Source organism: Thunnus thynnus, chromosome 1 (assembly GCF_963924715.1).
Source record: "Thunnus thynnus chromosome 1, fThuThy2.1, whole genome shotgun sequence".
NCBI lineage: Eukaryota > Metazoa > Chordata > Actinopteri > Scombriformes > Scombridae > Thunnus > Thunnus thynnus.
Genome location: NC_089517.1, coordinates 39,961,278 through 39,980,426, shown reverse-complemented (window position 1 = coordinate 39,980,426; position 19,149 = coordinate 39,961,278). Strand labels below are relative to the sequence as shown.

At 41.1% G+C, this 19,149-nt stretch overlaps 1 protein-coding gene across 2 annotated transcripts in view; it reads left to right on the top strand.

Moving 5' to 3' along the window:
- lrrk1 (leucine-rich repeat kinase 1) overlaps nt 1–17,568 on the top strand; it is a 161,264-nt gene extending 143,696 nt beyond the window's left edge. The window contains exons 32-39 of one of the 2 annotated variants that reach the window (XM_067598039.1): nt 4,291–4,408; nt 6,721–6,837; nt 9,421–9,618; nt 9,793–10,007; nt 11,311–11,760; nt 12,676–12,777; nt 15,098–15,271; nt 16,147–17,568. In XM_067598039.1, the coding sequence (XP_067454140.1) occupies nt 4,291–4,408; nt 6,721–6,837; nt 9,421–9,618; nt 9,793–10,007; nt 11,311–11,760; nt 12,676–12,777; nt 15,098–15,271; nt 16,147–16,150 (1,378 nt within the window). In that variant the 3' untranslated portion in view covers nt 16,151–17,568. Of the gene's footprint in view, nt 1–4,290; nt 4,409–6,720; nt 6,838–9,420; nt 9,619–9,792; nt 10,008–11,310; nt 11,761–12,675; nt 12,778–15,097 lie in introns of both variants that reach the window. The other variant, XM_067598047.1, reaches the window with a different exon arrangement.
- Nucleotides 17,569–19,149: the final 1,581 nt, after the last annotated feature.

Sequence of the window (19,149 nt, the reverse complement as noted above, 5' to 3'; positions counted from 1 at the left end):
GGCTTGGGTGTGGTAAAATGACCCGAGGGCGCCACCAAGAATATTTCAAAGTCAAAGCCCATACCTTTAAAAATGACGTAGATGAACGAAACTTGGTAGACACATTTATCTTGTCCAGATGCACAGAAAAGCCATTTTGAATTTCACATGCAATTTTTGTGCAGTTTTCTGATACGAAAAACATCATCTGATTTACATGAAATTTACATGCTGTGGTCAACACATAATGTACAGCAACACATAATTGTTGGTGTTCTCTAGCGCCACATAGTGGACACAGGAAGTGATATTTAACTCCTCTGTGCAATGTCCGATAAGAGCCCGGTCCTGAACCCATCTGCATGCCTGCAATAAAAGCACTTTGACTGTGGCGCACCTGGAATTATACAAAGGTGAGAGGGCCCGATCATTGCTGCTTGCAGCTTTGATTTTTTTTTCCCCAAAGAAACACAGTTTTGAGGGACTAAATTTGCTTGAAAACTTATGAAACTTTGCACATTCATCAGAAGTGGTGTAAAGTTTAATATTTTATGTGTCTTGGACATGAGTGTGGCAAAATGGCTCAAGGGTGCCCCCTACAAAATTTCAAATTAGAAGAATCTCCCTTTAGATTTGGTGTAGGTGAATGAAATTTGGTTGGCACATGTATCATTTCCATACGCACAAAAAAGCTTCTTGAAGCCATATCCGAAGTCCAACAGGAAGTCAGCCATTTTGAATCAACTTTGCAATTTTCGCTCCGTTTTTGCCATTTGAAGGCATTGTATTTTAATGAACTCCTCCTAGAGATTTGAACCAACCGACTTCAAATTTGGTGGGTGTCATCTTAAGACCTTTGCAATGAAACGTAATCAAAATCATGAGTTTTTGTGGATCGCCCTTGATATGGCGTGCCGGTCAATTTGCATGTCTCAACATGAAACAGGAACTCCACTAGACTTTATCCAATATGCTCCAAATGTCATATGCTTGATAAATGTCCAGGCCTGAACCCATCTACATATCAATATTGAGTCACAGTCATAGCACCACCTACAACAACAGGAAGTCAGTGGCCATTTTGGAACAAAGTCGCTGTTAATTTCATGAAATTCAGAGGCATCATTTCTCTTATCATTCTACCCAGAAAAAATTTGGGGGGAATTTTTTCACCAGATAGGAAAATTTGTGCACAAAATTTCATTTTTCATTTTACAAACATATTTGAGGCCTTTAGGATGCGCAGAAACTTGCACGTATGTTTGTACTAGTAAGTATTTTGATTTGATATGACAAATGGGATTGGGTGTGACACATTGGCTCTATAGCGCCCCCTTACTACTTTTAGCATTTTTGAGGTGCTAGGGGTGCTTAAAAACTCACGAAAGTTTGCACATCCATCAGAACTGGTGTGACTTGACAAATGATATGGGTCTTGGGCTGAGATGTGGCAACATGGCTCGATAGTGCCCCCTACAGTATTTCAAAATCAAAGCCCTCACCTTTAAATTTGACGTAGATTAACAAAATTGGGTGGCATATCTATCATTTCCAGATGCACAAAAAAGCCTCTTGGAGCAATACTCTAAGTTCAAGAGGAAGTCAGCCACTTTGAATTAACTTTGCAATTATTGCTGTTTGCAGGCATTGTATTTTAAGGAAGTCTTCCTACAGATTTGACCCAACTGACTTCAAATTCGGTTGGTGTCATCTTAAGACGTGCGCTAAAAAGTTATCAAAATGCTGACCTTGACGTGGCGTGCCAATAAATTCACAATGCAACAGGAAGTTGTTGCAACTCCACTGGACTTTTTCCATTCTGCCCACAATTTTTATCATGCATCCAGTCCAGAGCTGAACACATCTACATGTCAATATTGTATCATAGTCATAGCGCCACCTACAGAAAACAGTAAGACAGTGTTATGTGACAAACAACATCCAATCTACATGGAATTTACAAGGTGTGGTCTACACATAATATATGGCAAATTGACATGTAATTGGTGGGTGCTCTCTAGCACCACATAGTGGAGGACACAGGAAGTGGTATTTAACTCTTTTGTGCAACATCAGATATTCATGACAATGCATATGTATGTCAGATGACTTTCACCATTTGTATTGCTGCATTAATGACCCACTTGTGTAGCACCATCTACTGGCAACAGGAAGCAAGCCTTATGTGACAAAATTCCTTTGATTTACATGAAATTTAAAGTGTGTGGTGTACATTTGATATACAGCAAAATATAGGCACTTTTGGCTGCACTGACTCAAACCATGCCACGTTGATTTGCATTTCCAGTACCAGTTTTACTGTGCCAAGTTGTGCCTGAGATTTGCCATCTCCAGAGTCCAGCAAAAGTGTGTCTGACCCGCCTCAAAGGGGGTACCAATATGTCTTGCTGACCACGACCCACCCATGACAACCCCCGCTTCTCCCCCCCTCAAACAAGCTGTGTTGCGAGTCTCAACACGTCTGTGTTGAAGACCAGAGAGAAAGACGTTTTTAGACATTCTCTCAGTACTTTTGTAGCTTCTAACTGAATATCTGTGGTTTGAAGATTTATTTTACTGTTTCCTAATGGCTTTCAGTCGTATCAGAGCTGTATTAAGTTACTGCAGATGAAAACATTTTGTGATGCTGCTGCTGCATATTAAAAGTTTTTAAATAACAAAATAACGGTGAACTTTTTTTGTAAAGAATTTATGGGAAATGAAATTTGTCTATCCACCATTTTACAGCAGAGACTTTGACCATTAGTCACAGCCATGATGTATACAATCCGCTGCTATTTGAGTCAAGACAGGCATGTCATCACTTAAAAGACTCACCTTAAAGAGGGTAGCCCTGTTTTAATGGAGATGGAAATCTCTGCTGTGCTGGGCTTACACACCGAGTCAAACCAAGTCAAGCCAAGCCAGCACATGTATGGAAAAGGCTAAATAATGTACATTTAGTGCCTGTTTTCTAGCACCACATTGTGGACAAAGGGAATGATAGCTGTCTCCTACATGCAATGTCCAATATTCAGGGAAATGTATATCCATGTATGTTGCCCTCTAGTAAATGCTGCATCTTGTTGCTCCACAACATGTGTTGCTCGCACTTCAACTTTGGTGCACCCCGACGTGCACAAAGGTGCAAGGGCCCAATCATCGCTAGTTGCAGCTTTAATTATTGTTGTCATTATTATCATTATTGTTGCTGTGCTTCGCTCTTTCTCTCTGTCCCGTCTCCCCCTCCCTCTTTCTCTCTCAACCCAACCAGTCAAGGCAGATGGCCGCCCACCTAGAGCCGGGTTCTGCTCGCGCTTTCTTCCCATTAAAGGGCTGTTTTTCCTTCCGCTGTTGCCAAGTGTTTGCTCATGATTGAATGCTGAATCTCTGTAAATTAAAGAGTACAGTCTAGACCTGCTCTATGTGAAAAGTGCCCTGATATAACTTCTGTTGTGATTTGGCACTATATAAATAAAATTTACTTGACTTGACTTAAACACCACAGTAATCCCACACACAGACTCTTGACTGAAATGCCCCCTAGGTGTCCGATGTAATAGCTCTATTGTTTTCTGTGTGCGGCAGCAGGATTCCAGGTTAATCTATGTACAATAAGAGCAGCTTCCATCCCTTCATACAGGTGGTGTTATGACTGCTGCTGGCTCCTGTAGAGACCCTCCTCCTGTCATTAAATCTTTCACTGTGTCAAGAACCCATTACCTCCCCTCCCCCGATTCTCCCGCTGCCCCTCACTAGACCATAGGACCTGAGAACTGGCTGTAGAAAGCATCTCCAGTTATTTAAACAATCTCCATGTTAACACAGATACATTAAAATACATCCTCTGCTCTAAGAGCAGAGGATGTATTTCACCCACACTAAGATGGTGCACCTCACTCCTTACCAGATGAGGGCAGGCATGCTCTATTTACCTGTTTGAAAACTGTCAGTAAACTGAAAGAGGGGGAAGAGGAAGAGCTAAAACTAGGAATCAGTGAAGAAGCTTCCAACATAGTAGTTCAGATAAAAATGTGTGTTGCTGTGTCACTCTAATGCACTCCCAGGTGAAGCTGTTCTAGCAGAGCTGCTGCATCACTACATCTCAGCAATGAAAGTGATAAAAATGTTATCATGACATGACCAAATACATGGCAAAACAAGGAAAGTAAGACCCAGGCTGTAACAAAAAAATGATTTTTCCTTTAAATCTACAATGTGAGTGTACAGTCTTCTGGGGGTTTATCTAAAGCAGCTAGAATCACAGCATGTGTGTGGTGATATCTGTGTATTGTTGTGTGTGTTGTTTAGGAACTACAGTGTGGTGAATGTGGAGAAGGGTCAGGTAGAGGTGAAGAGGATGTCCTGTCCAGGCAGCAAGATAAGCTGTCAGATGAAGATGGGTAACACCCTGTGGATGGCCACTGAGGTACACACCACCGGAATCACATTCACCATTTTCATGCAAATAAATATCTTTTCTATTTGATTTCTATTTACATAACACAGTAATGGTTCAGCTTATAGTTCATGTAAGATGACTTGGCTGTACACCTGTTGTCTGGCAACTCTTCCACAAACTTAGGATGAGAATAGCCACCATGGCTTGAACCATGTTTTGTGCACCTCCTGGAAAACCTGGAATACCTTAGCTTCCCAAAAAAATTACAGTGTGAAGGGATAACATAAAGGGGCAATACTGATCCTCAGATAAGTGCCTTTTAAATAATGTCTGACTGAAAAGACACATGGGTAAGTGCGGGTCAATTTATCACACTTTTGGACCGCATCGTCATAGATATTAATGAAACTTGGCATGCTGATTTGGTCATATAAGTAACCCATGGAACCAAAATTGCACGTGTCTTGGATCGCTATTAAGGGAAATGTGGGAAACAGAGTTTGAATTAATTAGCGTGCCTCTGTGGATTTGACTCGCCATATCTCCCTTTTTTCAGAGTACTCTGAAATTACATAGTTTTCATCCATCGTCAGCTGAGAAAGTGGATGACAGACCCTTTTCAGCGTACTCGGAAAGCAGGATTGCGAGGGTGTGCTCACATAAGGAATCACTTGACCTTGTGAGCATCAAAGGTTACATTGCGGTTGCATATGATAATGAGTAGTGGCTGGAATGTGTTGAAGAGATGATGCCCAGCACTGCAGAATTGAGATTGAACTTTCTGCATTGTCATGGACCATCTCAATTTAATTCAATTCAATTCAATTTATTTATATAGCGCCAAATCACAAGAAAAGTCATCTCAGGGCACTTTCAACATAGAGCAGGTCTAGACCATACTCTTTAATCTCTTACTCTCCATCGTACACATTCCTATATCACCCTGATACACTTGTGATGGACCACCAGGATGTGCTACTGGTAGTTGAACCTGTGATAGCAACAGGATGGACATACACAATGTCAAGCAAAGACACACTTGCTGCATCAAAGGCTCTGAAGGAGCACAATTTGAGAGTGTAGCCACTGCTTCCTAACTTCATTACCACCTCAACATTCAAACAGTGAGGTAAGAGTACTTTTGCAGTTAAATTGAATTAACATTTATCTTCAAATTCATGATTCCACCAATGTTGTATTTCTTTTAGCACACTATCCAGTGGCCTGGGAGCCCATCAAGAAAGTAGTGCATTGTAATTTTGCATGTGCCTGACCATGCACTGATAAATAACTGCTGTTCATCAACATTGTAAGAATTAGTGATGTGATTCCTCTTCAGATAAGTAATGACATCTCAGCAACGACTCAAAAACCAAAGACCAAACTTTCTGGAGGTGTTGATGACTGCAAAAAATAGGTTTTTATTTTTAAATTTAACTTCCAAGATAATAATTACTCATAACACTGTTACCATTAATTTTGGGGTTAACGTGGTAGAAAGTAAAATAAAGAGCTGGAAAAGAGCTTTAAAACAATATGAGAACTATTTCTCTTATGACCTATATTAAGGGAGATATGGTAAGTCAAAGTCACAGAGGCACGCTAATTAGTTCAAACTTTGTTAACCCACATCTCCCTTAATAGTTGTCTGAGACACGTGCAATTTCGGTTCCACTGGTTTCTTATATGACCCAATCAGCATGCCAATTTTCAATAATATCTATGACAATACAGTCCAAAAGTGTGATGAATTGAAGCGGACTTACCCATAAGAAGTTTCTATAATCTGACACATTTAGTTATGATGATATAAGAGTAAAGCACCCTGCTCTTTACACTAAACGATGACAAAGAATTATTGGCTCTGTTGGAGAACCTCACCAATGCAACACAATCAGTGAAACTGCACTTCTTATTTCCCTTTCTTATTTCCCTTTGTTTCACTGACAGCTCCAATGTAGAGCAGAAGGCAAACAGCTGATTACATTATGCATCTACATCTATTTATGGCTAATTGGAGTGGAAATGAGGCTCATGCACGTGCTCCCAGCTCCACAGTGACTGAGATTGATAAGACAGAACCATGAGTATGCACTTTATCGCACAAATCTGACGAAAATAATGCATCTCCATATTTCTGTCTTTGTTTATACATGAAGTTTTAGTCATGGAGTCACAAAGACATGAGATTGATATCTATCTGAACATCTCGAAGTCTGGTTTTGAAAGAGTGTGAACCTTGAGAATCGTGACGGTGGAAGTTTTTAGATGAAACATCCTTATAGAAGGAAATTGTTTTCATTATTGTTAAAAAATTTCTTTGTGTGTTTGTATGATAGGAGCAGGAGGTGTTCATCTACAGTCTGAAGGACATGTGTCCACTCAGTCAACCGCAGAAACAGTTCTCCTGTCCAGCCATCATCACCTGCCTGTTTCCTGTTCCAGCAGGAGAGGAGGTCAGTCCATGTCTCAACATAACACACACACACAAACACATGAGTGTGCTGTCATTCACCACCACCTCAGTACTCTGAGGCAGAAAATCAGGTTTTTGTGACTGGAAGGTCACCTGTTTATTCACTGTAACATCTAATCAAAGCACCCTTTTAATCATGGCAGTGCACTGAAGCCGTCAGTGCTCTGCTCACACGTTGCTGCATGTCTTCTGCCACACCACTCAAGTTATGCTGTTGCTTGCTGCTGTTGCTGTTGCTGTTGCTGTTGTTGCTGCTGTTCATACAGCATTTCAAAAGCCCCACCTCTACCCCAGCATCCACCTGTAGGCTCTGTTTACCTTCCCCTAGCGAGGAAGATAGTATTAGGGATGCACAATATTGGATTTTTTGCCGATATCCGATATGCTGATATTTCCAACTCATTGTGGCCGATGGCAGATTGCTGATGCCGATACCAATACATACACATATTTTTTTCCAGCTGGCTGAGGAGACTATTGTGCATGCCAGCATAGATTGTACTAAGTATGATCAAGAAAGACAATATATGAAGGAAGAACTTAGGAAGACTGGAGTTCAGGAGCTCAGCATTAAAACTTTAATGAACCTGCCAAGTCAGTGGAGCAGTAGAGTTTTCTTTGAGTTTATTAGACAGACAGGATTAATGTGTAGGATTTAATCTCTGGTCCAAAGTCCGGAGCAGAAGGTGGCGATAATGCACCTAATACGCTGGTTGCCAAATGCTGTTATAAACCAAAAGAGAGGATTTTTTTTTTTCCAAACAGAGTGGTACATCTATGGGTACATCCTGTCACCCAAAGTGTTTCCTATCTGTGCAGCCAAACATAGCAGTTCTTCGAGGGACTGTTTCACTCTGACAGTCCCAGTGTTTCCTCCGCAGGCTCCACTTCACTCAAGCTGCCCGTCAGATTCACTGCATCTTCCCACTGTAACTTGAATAACAAACTGGGGCTCAGTGCTCTGGTTGGATCCACATGGAGAGCCAGGGCTAACGTTAGCTGAGAGGCTAGCGGAGCGGTAGCCGCAGCATGGCTGGAGGGAAGTACAGCCAGCTAGCCTCTGCTATTATATGGGGAAGCACAGTCATGCGGCAGAGGAGAATGCAAGAAATCGGCCTCTCATAATCGGCAGAAATGGCCGATGCCAATATTTCATTCTAGAGCTTTTATTGGACAATACCGATGACATGCCGATAATGTTGTGCATCCCTAGTTAGTATCGTCACTCCCCACTCCCTGCTGTGCTGAAGTCCATGTTTCCTTGTGAGAAGCGACAAGGTCAGAACCTAGACACCAAAGATAATGCTGTGCATACTCTACATAACATAATAATCTATTCCATGTAAGTTGGCTGACTGAACCCAAAATTCTACAAGTTTTGCAGCTTTTGGGATAAATGTGCAATCATTTCTGCACATAATTTAGTGATTTGTTTCCCAAATCAGTTTGATTTGTTCCTTAAAATTGATAATTTGTGTAAATTTACACAACAGAAGCCACTAATTATCTCATAACATGTCAACAAGTGCCTATGATTTAGATTGAACAGTGAAATTTGGCATGAAGATGTCTCAATCTCTTCTGAATTCCTTGGCATTAGTTTTCATTAAAGTGAAGGCATGGAGAAGCTGACAAGTGGGATGTCCACAGTTTTAGTACAGCCAGTAATAACAGTGTGCTAATAGCTTACCTGCCACTTGTAATGGCCCTAAAACATCCTACTGCCAGTAGCATGACTGTGAGAGTCAGGTACCAAACAATGCCTTTGTTGGAAAAGTTGTTTTATGGTCTGTATTGCTGCTCCCTCTCTAACCTCTGACCTCCTGTCCTGTTACCCATCTAAACATACCTGGTGTGCACCCTGGGTACTGTTTGAAGTGTAGCTGGTGGAATCCAGATGTTAGAAGGGTGGTGTGATATAATTTAAGCATGAATTGTTATTGCACAATGTTTGCTGCAAGTATTCGGTTTACTCCTATTGATAAAATCATCAAAACAGCAGTTAATTTAAGTTGCTGTTGGACCTTCTGTCCATACTGGCTGTGAGAAGATCTTTGAGCAACTACACTAAGAGAGATGAGATGAAAGACAAAATCTGCTGTCCACATTCTGTGCAGAAATGCATTCAAATCTGAAGCTGATGTGAGACTTTAATAATCTGAGGTAGACTAATCAAGTTGGTATATTTTTGTGCATTTGTCTTGGTTGTTGTATGTGGGTTTATTGCTGACGTTTTTCTAGGCAATGCAACTACCAAGACATACCCCTCTGCTGTGGCTCAGCAAGGAAACACTGTGTAGGGAAACACAAAGAACATAAAAAAAACGTCAAACTGCTGAAGCCAAAATGAGAATGGTGTTACAAGTTTCTGCTAACTCAGCCAGTCAGGAGCTGCTTTTTGACTGAGGATGTCTTGTGAATACAGGTCCCAGTCCTCATTGTGTAGCACTACAACGTCAGACTCTCCAAGAGTGAACAGGCCTCGGAAACAACATTTAATTATTTTCATTATTTGATTATTCAAATCTAAATGTAAAAATATTTCTCTTCTCTACTTGTTAAGAGCCTGGCCAGAGTGTTTGCTGGGATGTCTGATGGCCTGGTAGCAGTGTACAGCTTGGTGGAGGACCTTCCTCTGGAGGGGGACACCTACCTGTGTTCCCACACGTTCAACAAGACAGTGTTTGGTCTGAAGGACTCCGATCCCAGGCAGAGACCCTACGCAGTCATGAGCATGGCTCTGGTCAGCAGCGGCTCCCAGGTGAGCAGATAATGGGTCAGAAATGTATCGATCATTACGTCATGTTTGATAAGTCATGTAGAATATTGCCAAGTAAAAGAGCATCAGATCATCAGTCAAACCCAAGTCTTCACATTATGGACACTGAGTTGACACTCCATCATCCTGTGTTTATCCTGTCCACGTGTTTGTCAGTTATGGTACTCCAACGGTCCGGGTGTGCTGGTGATCGACTGTATGAGTCTTCAGGCAGTTCGAAGGCTGGAACCCTACAGCCCACCGTCCTCCATTGTATCCATGACCACCAGCTTCAGTCTGTGGGGAGAGGAGGCAGTCTGGACCCTGGACAACCACAGCAACACCCTGCTGCTCTACCATGCTGCCTCCTACCAGCTCTGTGCCAAGTACTGGTGAGTGAAGCCTTAATGCACAGGACTGCCACAGGGAAGTGTCATCATCAGGTGTATGATTTGGGATGGTGAACATTTCAAATAATAATTTTTGTCTATAAACATACAAGTCTATGACAGGCACAGAAAGATATGGTAGAAAACTGGTGAGGAAGTCCTTTAAAGATCTATTGAAATGAGCACTCTAAAAATGTCAGGTTGTGGTTTTACAATTAGTCATGTGCCAGACTATTTCTAGGCCAGACAAGTAACTTCCTGGAGTCTGCGCATCACCATGAGGTTGGCAGGCCACTATCAGAGACAGCATTTTGTTACCTTAAGACAGAGTCAGGCTAGCTGTGTACTCCTGTTTACTGTCTTTGTGCCAAGCTAAGCTGACCAGCTGCTGGCTGTAGCTTCATACCTAGCATTCAGAAGTGAGAGTGGTGTCAATCTTCTCATCTATATAAATCTAAAGCATGTTTCCCAAAATGTCAAACTTTTCTTTACATAAATCAAATATTGCTCTGTATATCAATATCAGATTTTGTAACTCTCAAATATCAATATCAGTATTGCCTAAGAAATTCAGAATTGGCCAGGATATAGTTTGAACACCCCTGCTCAGTCTCTTTGTAACAATGAAGACAAGGCAGCATGCACCTGGGTGAATTCTGTAAACCACAGACTGTAGGTGATGTCAACTAAAGGGATGGTTTGAAGCCAGCACTTTCATTGCTCCATTTCCATCTTCACCAGTTAAGTGAGCCAGAAAATCTCAATTTTAATATACGTAGTATATTGATATTAGTATTATAAACCTATTAGTGGGCTTACTAATTCTCAATTTCTTATTTGTGTAATTTTTCCTCTCCATCACTGCTGTCCTTGAAGGGGGGTCTTTCTCTAAATTGCCTCTCTGGGGGTTTCTCCATTTTTCCTCTTGATTTGTCTTTCTGGAGAGTTGGGCTGAGCTTGGAAACATCTGTGGTGTGGGTCTGTGAAGCCCATTAAGACATTGTGTGTGATACTGAGCTGTACAAATAAAACTGACAGTGAGTGATGTTAGCTTCAACTGCAGAGCAATGCACAACTGTCTCTGACCTTCCCCATCTATGTCTATTTGAAGGGATATTGTCCTTGTTGTTACTTCAGATTGGGTTACTAATGCTAATTAGAAAGTTGCACAGGAACAAGAATGAAACACAGCTTTCATTATTATGCAGTCTGTATCTGTCAGGCACTCACAGCTGTGCTTCTTCAGTTGAAATGTAATTGGGTTTTGATTTGAGTGGCTGCTTTTGAGATCATGTCATGCTTTCAGTTGTGGAGACAGCAATCCTCTACGGGACGTCTTCACTGTACAGCGTCCTTCAAGGGTTACCACGGTGACAACCACTGACCTCAATACCACGGATCAAGAAGAGAAGCTGGAATGGACCAATAGAGAAGTGACATTGATCTACAGTGAGAAGGCAGGCACTCAGATCTTCCACCACCAGGATTCACTGATAGACTACTGCTCCATATCATCCAGCTGCTCCCTGGAGCCACTGGCGTCAGACTGCTCCAGCCCCACAGCTGCTGGCTCATTAGCCAGCAGCAGTAGTGTGCCGCTGCCTGCAGAACCGGAGGAGACGGGCAGGGACCAGAACCAGCAGACATCCACCAACCCTGAGTCTGATCTGGAAACTGCAGAGACTGTGAACCCCACAACGCCTCAGCTGCAAGCCTTCACTGTGCTGCCAGTGAATGGAACTCTGTGGATCCCCAGGTACAAAACACAGCTGACCAATTGAGCACTCCACAAGGTCAGTCAGTAAGACAAAGTTGCTGCAGTGAGTAGTGTTAGGTGAATATGTTTATAGGTATTAAATATACTCATGTACAATTGTATTATCAGAATTAAAAAAAAAAACAATCTAATGTATACATACCTTTCATATATACTGTCTTATAATTAGTGGGTGTTCTCTAGCGCCACAGAGTGGACACAGGAAGTGATAGTTATTTTCTGCATGCAATGTCCAATATTCTTTAAAATGTATATCCATGTCAGTTGCCCTCTGGTAAATGTATTGCTCATTAATATTTCACTTATGCAGCATTGTCTACAGGCAACAGGAAGTGAGGCCTAAATGACACATAGTTGATCAAATGTATATACAATTTCTAGTAAGTCATCTCCAGTGCCATGTACTGCACACAGGAAATAATAATTTACCCATTCACATAATGCCTGATGATCCTGAAAATTCAGAGCCGTGTTAGTAGACCTCCAGTAACAATTCCACAGCTGCCACTCTTCCACTGTGTGCGAGGTACAAGAGCCCATTCATCACTGCTCGCAGCTTTAATACCACCTATACATACTCATTTCAGTCTAAATGAGACATATATTGGCTAGTTTTGGCCATTGATTGAGTCAGCTACACAACAGTTTCAGCTGTTATTAGCAGGTCAGTATAAATATTTAGTAACAAATCTCTATGTATGAATGAGTTTGTGCTAGTGTTTGAATTAAGTGATGGAAACATTTTTACTTAGTAAAGACTCATATTTTAACTAGGCAAATTTTGAACTCAAATAGCTGGTGCAATTTTTTCCAGCAACTAAGTACACTATTACTGAAATATTAGATTCATATGCACACAGTCACTGTGTCTGTATGTGTGTTGTTGGTTTGCAGGCGTGGAGGAGATGTGATGGTCATCGAAATGCAGCTGCACGCTGATCAGTTGAGGGGACGTGTCATTGCTGTCCTCAGCCCACCTGGATGTTCCTCTTTGGGGTGAGCATATTTTCTGATCAGAGCACTGTTGTTGTGGTCAGTGTCCACAGTGTCCAGCTGCATTGCATTCCATCTCTACCGTGGCTCCTGGTGATGTTGCGCTGCCTTTGTAGCCGGTGTGTGTTCAGTGACTGTGTGACCACAGCGTCTCATGCATGGTATGATCACATGAGTCTCTTTTTTTTCATTTACTTGGTGGAAGAATTTTTTTAGAAACCATAATTTTAGGGCTGATAGTATTCAATGTTAATTTCACAACATTGAGTCCCAGAACTTATATCACTTACCTATAAAACAGCTGTAATTAGCAGAAAGAGACAGCAAAACAACTATATTATGATGTTACAACAGCCAACATTCAAAGCAAAATGTGGTTTCATGTCACAGTACAAAATGCTATGATATCATTGTAGGTACCACATATGAAAATGCCATTTTACCACCCCCAGGGATTACACAGCCATGCTCCCTGTCCAATATCCAGCTCCAACCCCATGGGGATATGGCCACACCTCCATTTGCTTGACCATGCAATAGGAGCTTGACCACTGTGCAATAGGAGGCTCCACCCCTAGGGCTGGTGAGGTCCTGCCCCTGTGTTGCTTAGCCACGCCCCTGTACGATAGGATACCATACCATACCCATACCTAGGGATTTTCTGACCCCACCTTTATTGATAGTTCAAGCTCTGTGTTCAGAGAGCTCAATGCAGGGCTGCTTAATAGTATCTTAAAAACTAAAACAGATTTTGAAAAAGTTGAGTCTAAGCACACATTATCTAATAATGCTTCATATTTCATATGTGGACATTCTTGGTAACAATAAAATAATACAATAAAAAATAATAGTTACAAGTGTAACAGTGTGCTTCACTAAAGTGAGCATACTAACACAATTACAGACCTCTGTATTAGATTGTACAGGTAATCTGGTCTTGGTTCTTTGGTTTGGTTCTTACTTTTGTATGTTATGCATTGTGTTTATTATATAAATGTTTTATTTTGCATCTGCTTTAAGAAGATGGATTTCCAACCCCTTAAGATTTTTTTGATTTCCTTTTTCTTCCTGTATCCACTTATCATTTAAAAACTTTGATTTGCTTTGTTAAGTCTTAAATAGGCTTTCTTACTTTTGCCAATAAATGGTCTAGCAATCAATTCTTTGTAACATTAAAGGGTCTTAGAAAGTTCTAAATTGGGTTCTCTTCCACCTGGATAGAGTCAATTCTCAGTTATGCTTGAAAGCATTCAACACTAGGGGAGGAAAAGCCAAAGAGCTATATATTAATTTACTGATACCGCCTCAGTAAAGCTTAGCAAGATCCTTCATCATGTACTTATGGTGCATCGTTGAGCCTGTAATTATTCCTGTAAAGCAGCCAGCAGCTGGTCCTGTGCAAAAAGGACCTCTGTGTGAGCCACAAAGGGGCCTGGCCTTTTAGCAGCAGGCAATAAAAGGACCACCCAAAACAGGGTCCTTAATAACCAGTTATTACATGGTGCACCTGTAACATAGACGACACGTGTGGTAGGTCATGGCTCAGGTCAAAGGAGGGATCATCAAGCCCATAGGGCTTTATTCATATGACATAGCTGCTGCTGTGCTGTTCTTTAGCTGCACTAATCCAACAGTTTCATTTTGTTACAACTTAAACTTAAAGTTATTATTTCATCTGTCTGTTAGCTCACGTGTGGGCTTGATGTGTCTTATAGGTCTTGGTGACTTCACAGAGCAAAGCATCACCTGTTCTTGTAATCATGAGGTTGTATATCACAGAACATGAAGTAACACTAGGAGAGGATAATGATACACCTGGGGAAGATGAAACAACAATGGAAGAAGATAATTCAGGGTTGCTCTGCATGATACATGGGTAGTTGAGCTCAGGATACAGGGTCACCAGAAGCCCTCCTTCCTCCCAAAATGCTCTGTGTCACAGCCTTCATAAATTAAAGTGACTTAAAAGTGGATTGCTTTGTCCCATTCTTTAAGATTCCTCTTTGATCCATTTTACATTTTTTGTGTCCAGGAGAGGGCTTTTGAATATACATTTTAGGCCAGAGGAGTGCTGGAATGTAGTTCTTTACCAGCACTTATACAAATAGAAAGTTTTGTGCCTACAGTACATTCAGTATCCTCTGGCTTTCCAGGGAACCAGTTCCTAGAACTGCCCACTAGCTTCTACGCAGAGCTAATTACAGTGCACAGAGATGTGCTACCAACTATAGCTCCTTCTCCACACTGCATCTCTCTCTTTCCCTCGCAAATCGATCTCTCCCTTGGATCCCTCACTCTTCCCTCTTCTGTCTCTTTCTCTCAGGATCCTGGAGGAGGCAGCATTAGTGGCAAAGGACACAGTTGTATGTGGCTTTCATAAAAAAAACATGGAGTGGTGCCTGTGTGTCTGGAGGGGCTGGGGCTGCCACGAGCTGGAAGTCTTCTACCAGTCCTACGAGGAGCTGGGCCACATGGAGACCAGCATGAGGAAAAGAAGGTAGCTGTTGTGCTGCGAAGGCGAGGTGCAGAATCGCAGCTCTGTATAGAGGGTCGAGCCGCGGGGAATAAACACCCACAAACTGCCTGTGTTCAGTGCAGGGGGCTGCTGAACGCTGACATCAGGGCAACGTACAAGGGGGAGGAGGTCTGCTGTAAGGGCTGAGCCTCAAGCTGTGCATGGTGATTATGTACCCTCACATACTTCTGGACCAATAATAAGTTTAGATATTTAAAATCAGTAATCCCACAGCAGTCACAGATCATGGTTGCCAGAACAAAACATTGATGCTTTAGTAAGTGACTTTACCTCTGCACAGAGGTTTTAGTGTGGGTTGGATCTTTATATTTATCAGTGCTGTACACCATTTTTGCTCCTGACAGCAGACTGTAAGCCAGTTTGGTATGACTGGGATTCAGCTCAAGAGGTGGTGGACTGTTTGAGTATGTTGAATTTTTCAGCTGTTTGACTCCAGCTGCTGCAGTCCATTGTTTATTCTATATCTGTCTTCCTTCATTTAACTCTTCCAATCTGCAACTTTATGACTTCTGGAGGTGACAACAGAAGGGGATATTTTTAAGGCACAAGTATTGACTGTTTTTAATTTAATTCGTATTAGAGTTAAACTGCTGCTGGTGGTGAGCAACTGTGTTCCAGGAACAAACAGCAAGTTGTAGATGGGTGGATGGCCATGACACTAACACACTCACACACTAAGATCAGTGTTCCTCTCACAACTGTGCCATATGAATCTGCATGCCAGCCGCACCTCCCATTGTTACCAGAGTGACCTGTATGCAACAAACTAACATCTGTGTTCTGTGCAACATTATGCAATAGACATCAAAACTGATTGTTTTTACTGGTTCTTACAGATAAAAGGACACTTCACCCTGGCGTCTGACTCCAGAGTATTCCTAGCTTGCCTCTGTTCCATCAGTATCTGTATTGCTACAGATTTTTTCTTTCATCACTGTCTGAAAAGCTGAACATATTCTTGAGGATTTCTGGACATATTTTAAGATTTTGTGGTTTCTACTACTGACATGGCCTGTAAAATCTGCACACCTCTGCAATTTAAAGTCTTAATCCTTAAGATTCTATAAGGGTACACCTTAGAGAGCCTACACCTTTTTTTCAGACTGCAGGTAAAAAAATCTCTGATCAAAACCCATTCTGACAGTGTAGCTGCCAGTGGTTGATACACGAGTCATTTTGAACATAACTGCGGGACTTATTATTAATGATGTTAAATAAAAGTAATTTTGTTAGCATTCAACAGCTAAAGCTCTCATGAGGCTGTCATATCATGTCAATAGTTTATCCTGGTTATGTTGTTGTTCAAAACCAACAAAATAATTGTCATTTTGCCTTGGTTAAATGACAAGGTGTTGAAACTTTACTATTCCTTACCATACAGTAGATACATACTGTGGTTAGTCTATAGACAGAAAACACCAGGAAAACCCTCTGAGTCACAGACGCTAGTGGCACAGAGGCTAGAAAAGAAGAGAGGGCAGACATAAATGCCCTATAGATGAGCTATATAGCCAAACAAATGAAATTCCTTACCCATATATAAACCCTACTGTCACCAAATGATGTAAAACATTATGCATTTGCCTGTGTTTCTTTGCGCCATGTTCTGTTCACATAGGACCCATGTTACCTGGGCACCTTGTAAAATAGAAATTTACCCGCCACGTCTATGTTCACTGGGGGTGTTTCATTTAATTTCACTGACCAAAACACCAGGATGACTGAAGCAGAACATACCATAACAGAAGATTGTTTTGATCTTATTGAAAGAAAAAGTTCCTTACCAAATCACATCAGTCATTTCCACTGCAGCATCCTTTTGTAGCAAAAGGAAGCAAAACGATAGGCAAAGGTAAGGAAAGGAGACTAATTGACACCATTATCATTTCTGTTTGGTGAAGTACTGCACGTAATTTCCAACATATTACAGACATGGCAGGATTAAAAACGTCACTGTGAGCAGGGCTTTGGTTGAAACATTTGCTTTATGATGGTTATGATGAGAACTTGTCAGTCACAGTGTAAAGGCTGAGAACCACAGTAAGAGATCACCACGTGCCACATGGTTTTAAATATTTGTCAATTTTTCTTTCAAGCCAAATGGTTGTGTTTGCCAAATGGTTTGTGCATGCAAGTATGGCAGACATTATTTATTTATCAAAATGTATTAATGAATGTGTATTGCATGTGTAAATAGAAGTCATGTACATAATCACTGTACAATATGGTACTAAATAAAGTTCTTATGATATTTCAAAGGTCTATTTCATATCTGAAAAGTGTCAGCTGGATAGGTGTAAAAATTCAGTTCTCTGCCCACAGATTTGTCTTGCATTTATGCACTTGTACACTCTTGCAGAGTGCCACCTCCTCTGACAGAGTGATGATGACAGATGGGAGGAGGAAGCTGATGTCTCCTGCTTGGTGTGAGGAACATAAAGCTGCTTCCTGCATACTTATTTGGCAAAGCAGGATGGATGGAAAAACCCCTTGTTCAACCTGTTCCTGACTGCACCTTTACATGTAACAAAATCATGTGTTTATGGGAAATAGTAAGCATTGTAATTATGATTATAGTAATAAGTATTGGTTGCATATGGGGAAAACTGGTAAGTGGACCTTGAGTTACAATTTTTTTTGTAAAACAACTGTTGCCAAGGTCAAGAATGAACTTTGACACTGGACTCATATGAGAGTGAGATAGTGTCCCTATCGGTAGAACTACATCATTTGGCAGTGCCTTCCAAGACTGGCACAAATGACTGTTACAAAAAGGATTCATGTGTCACCTTTTCAACATTAAAAGCCGGGGGCACTGAATAAGTGGTTGGTTTCAACTCACTTTCAAGACCTACACATCACATCACTATCACTCATCACAAAAATCAAGTTCATTTGTTTAATGCACTGAAAAATGTTACAAACATTTTTTGAAATTAGCTTCGTAAATCAATGAAATGAAAAATCCATTCATGCCATAAACAACTGTCGAAAAACTGTATCGCAATCACAGTTTCAGTACCCAACATTTTAGTGAAAACCCACCCACGTTACAACAAATGCAACCTAAAGTTATAATAAACAAATTCATATCAAACTAAATTTTAATACCAAAATATATGCTCATAAAATTTAACATAAAAAGCAAAATTAAACAATTTCTTTTAACAGCTACAACAGTTCATATAATTTCTGATGTGCCACTGTTATGGTTTAGTTCCAGCACAAAAAAAGCCTCCACCCTGACCTCTTCCCTAAGATGTTTTGCAGTGATGTAACAACGTCACACTTCTACTTCTGCCTCTGACAGACATAATCTGCGCTGCCACTAGAGGTGTCTGTAAAGTAAATATGAACAAAGCACTGTCTTTGCTGTCGTTTTTCTGCTAAAGACAGTCTCTTGCCTGGTTAACTCCCAAGTCTTTCCAACTCTGCGTGTCCAGCTTGTAATGTAGATTTTGCTAAAAATCTAGTCTCCAAGCCCAAGTCGAGGTTTCAGTAGGGGTATTCTTGAAACCAAGTAGTCTGTACAGAGAGGTGTCAGAGGCAATGAATCATACAAATGAGGATAACAGCAAGCTCTTTGGACAGTTTCTCCTCAAAAACATTTATGGTGTTGCACTCAGCTGTTCACATGAAAATGACAGAAGTAGTTGTTTGAAGAGTGGAAAAAAGTGCAAACCTTGATTACTTTCACAACTCCACACAACCTGTATCACCTGTATCAATCGCTGTATGAGGTGGCCATGGTTGGTAGATTCTGGTTCTCAGAAAGTTAGAATATTTGTGGGACACAGCACCTGTCAGATGGGGTTTCAGACACTGTGCTATGATCAACA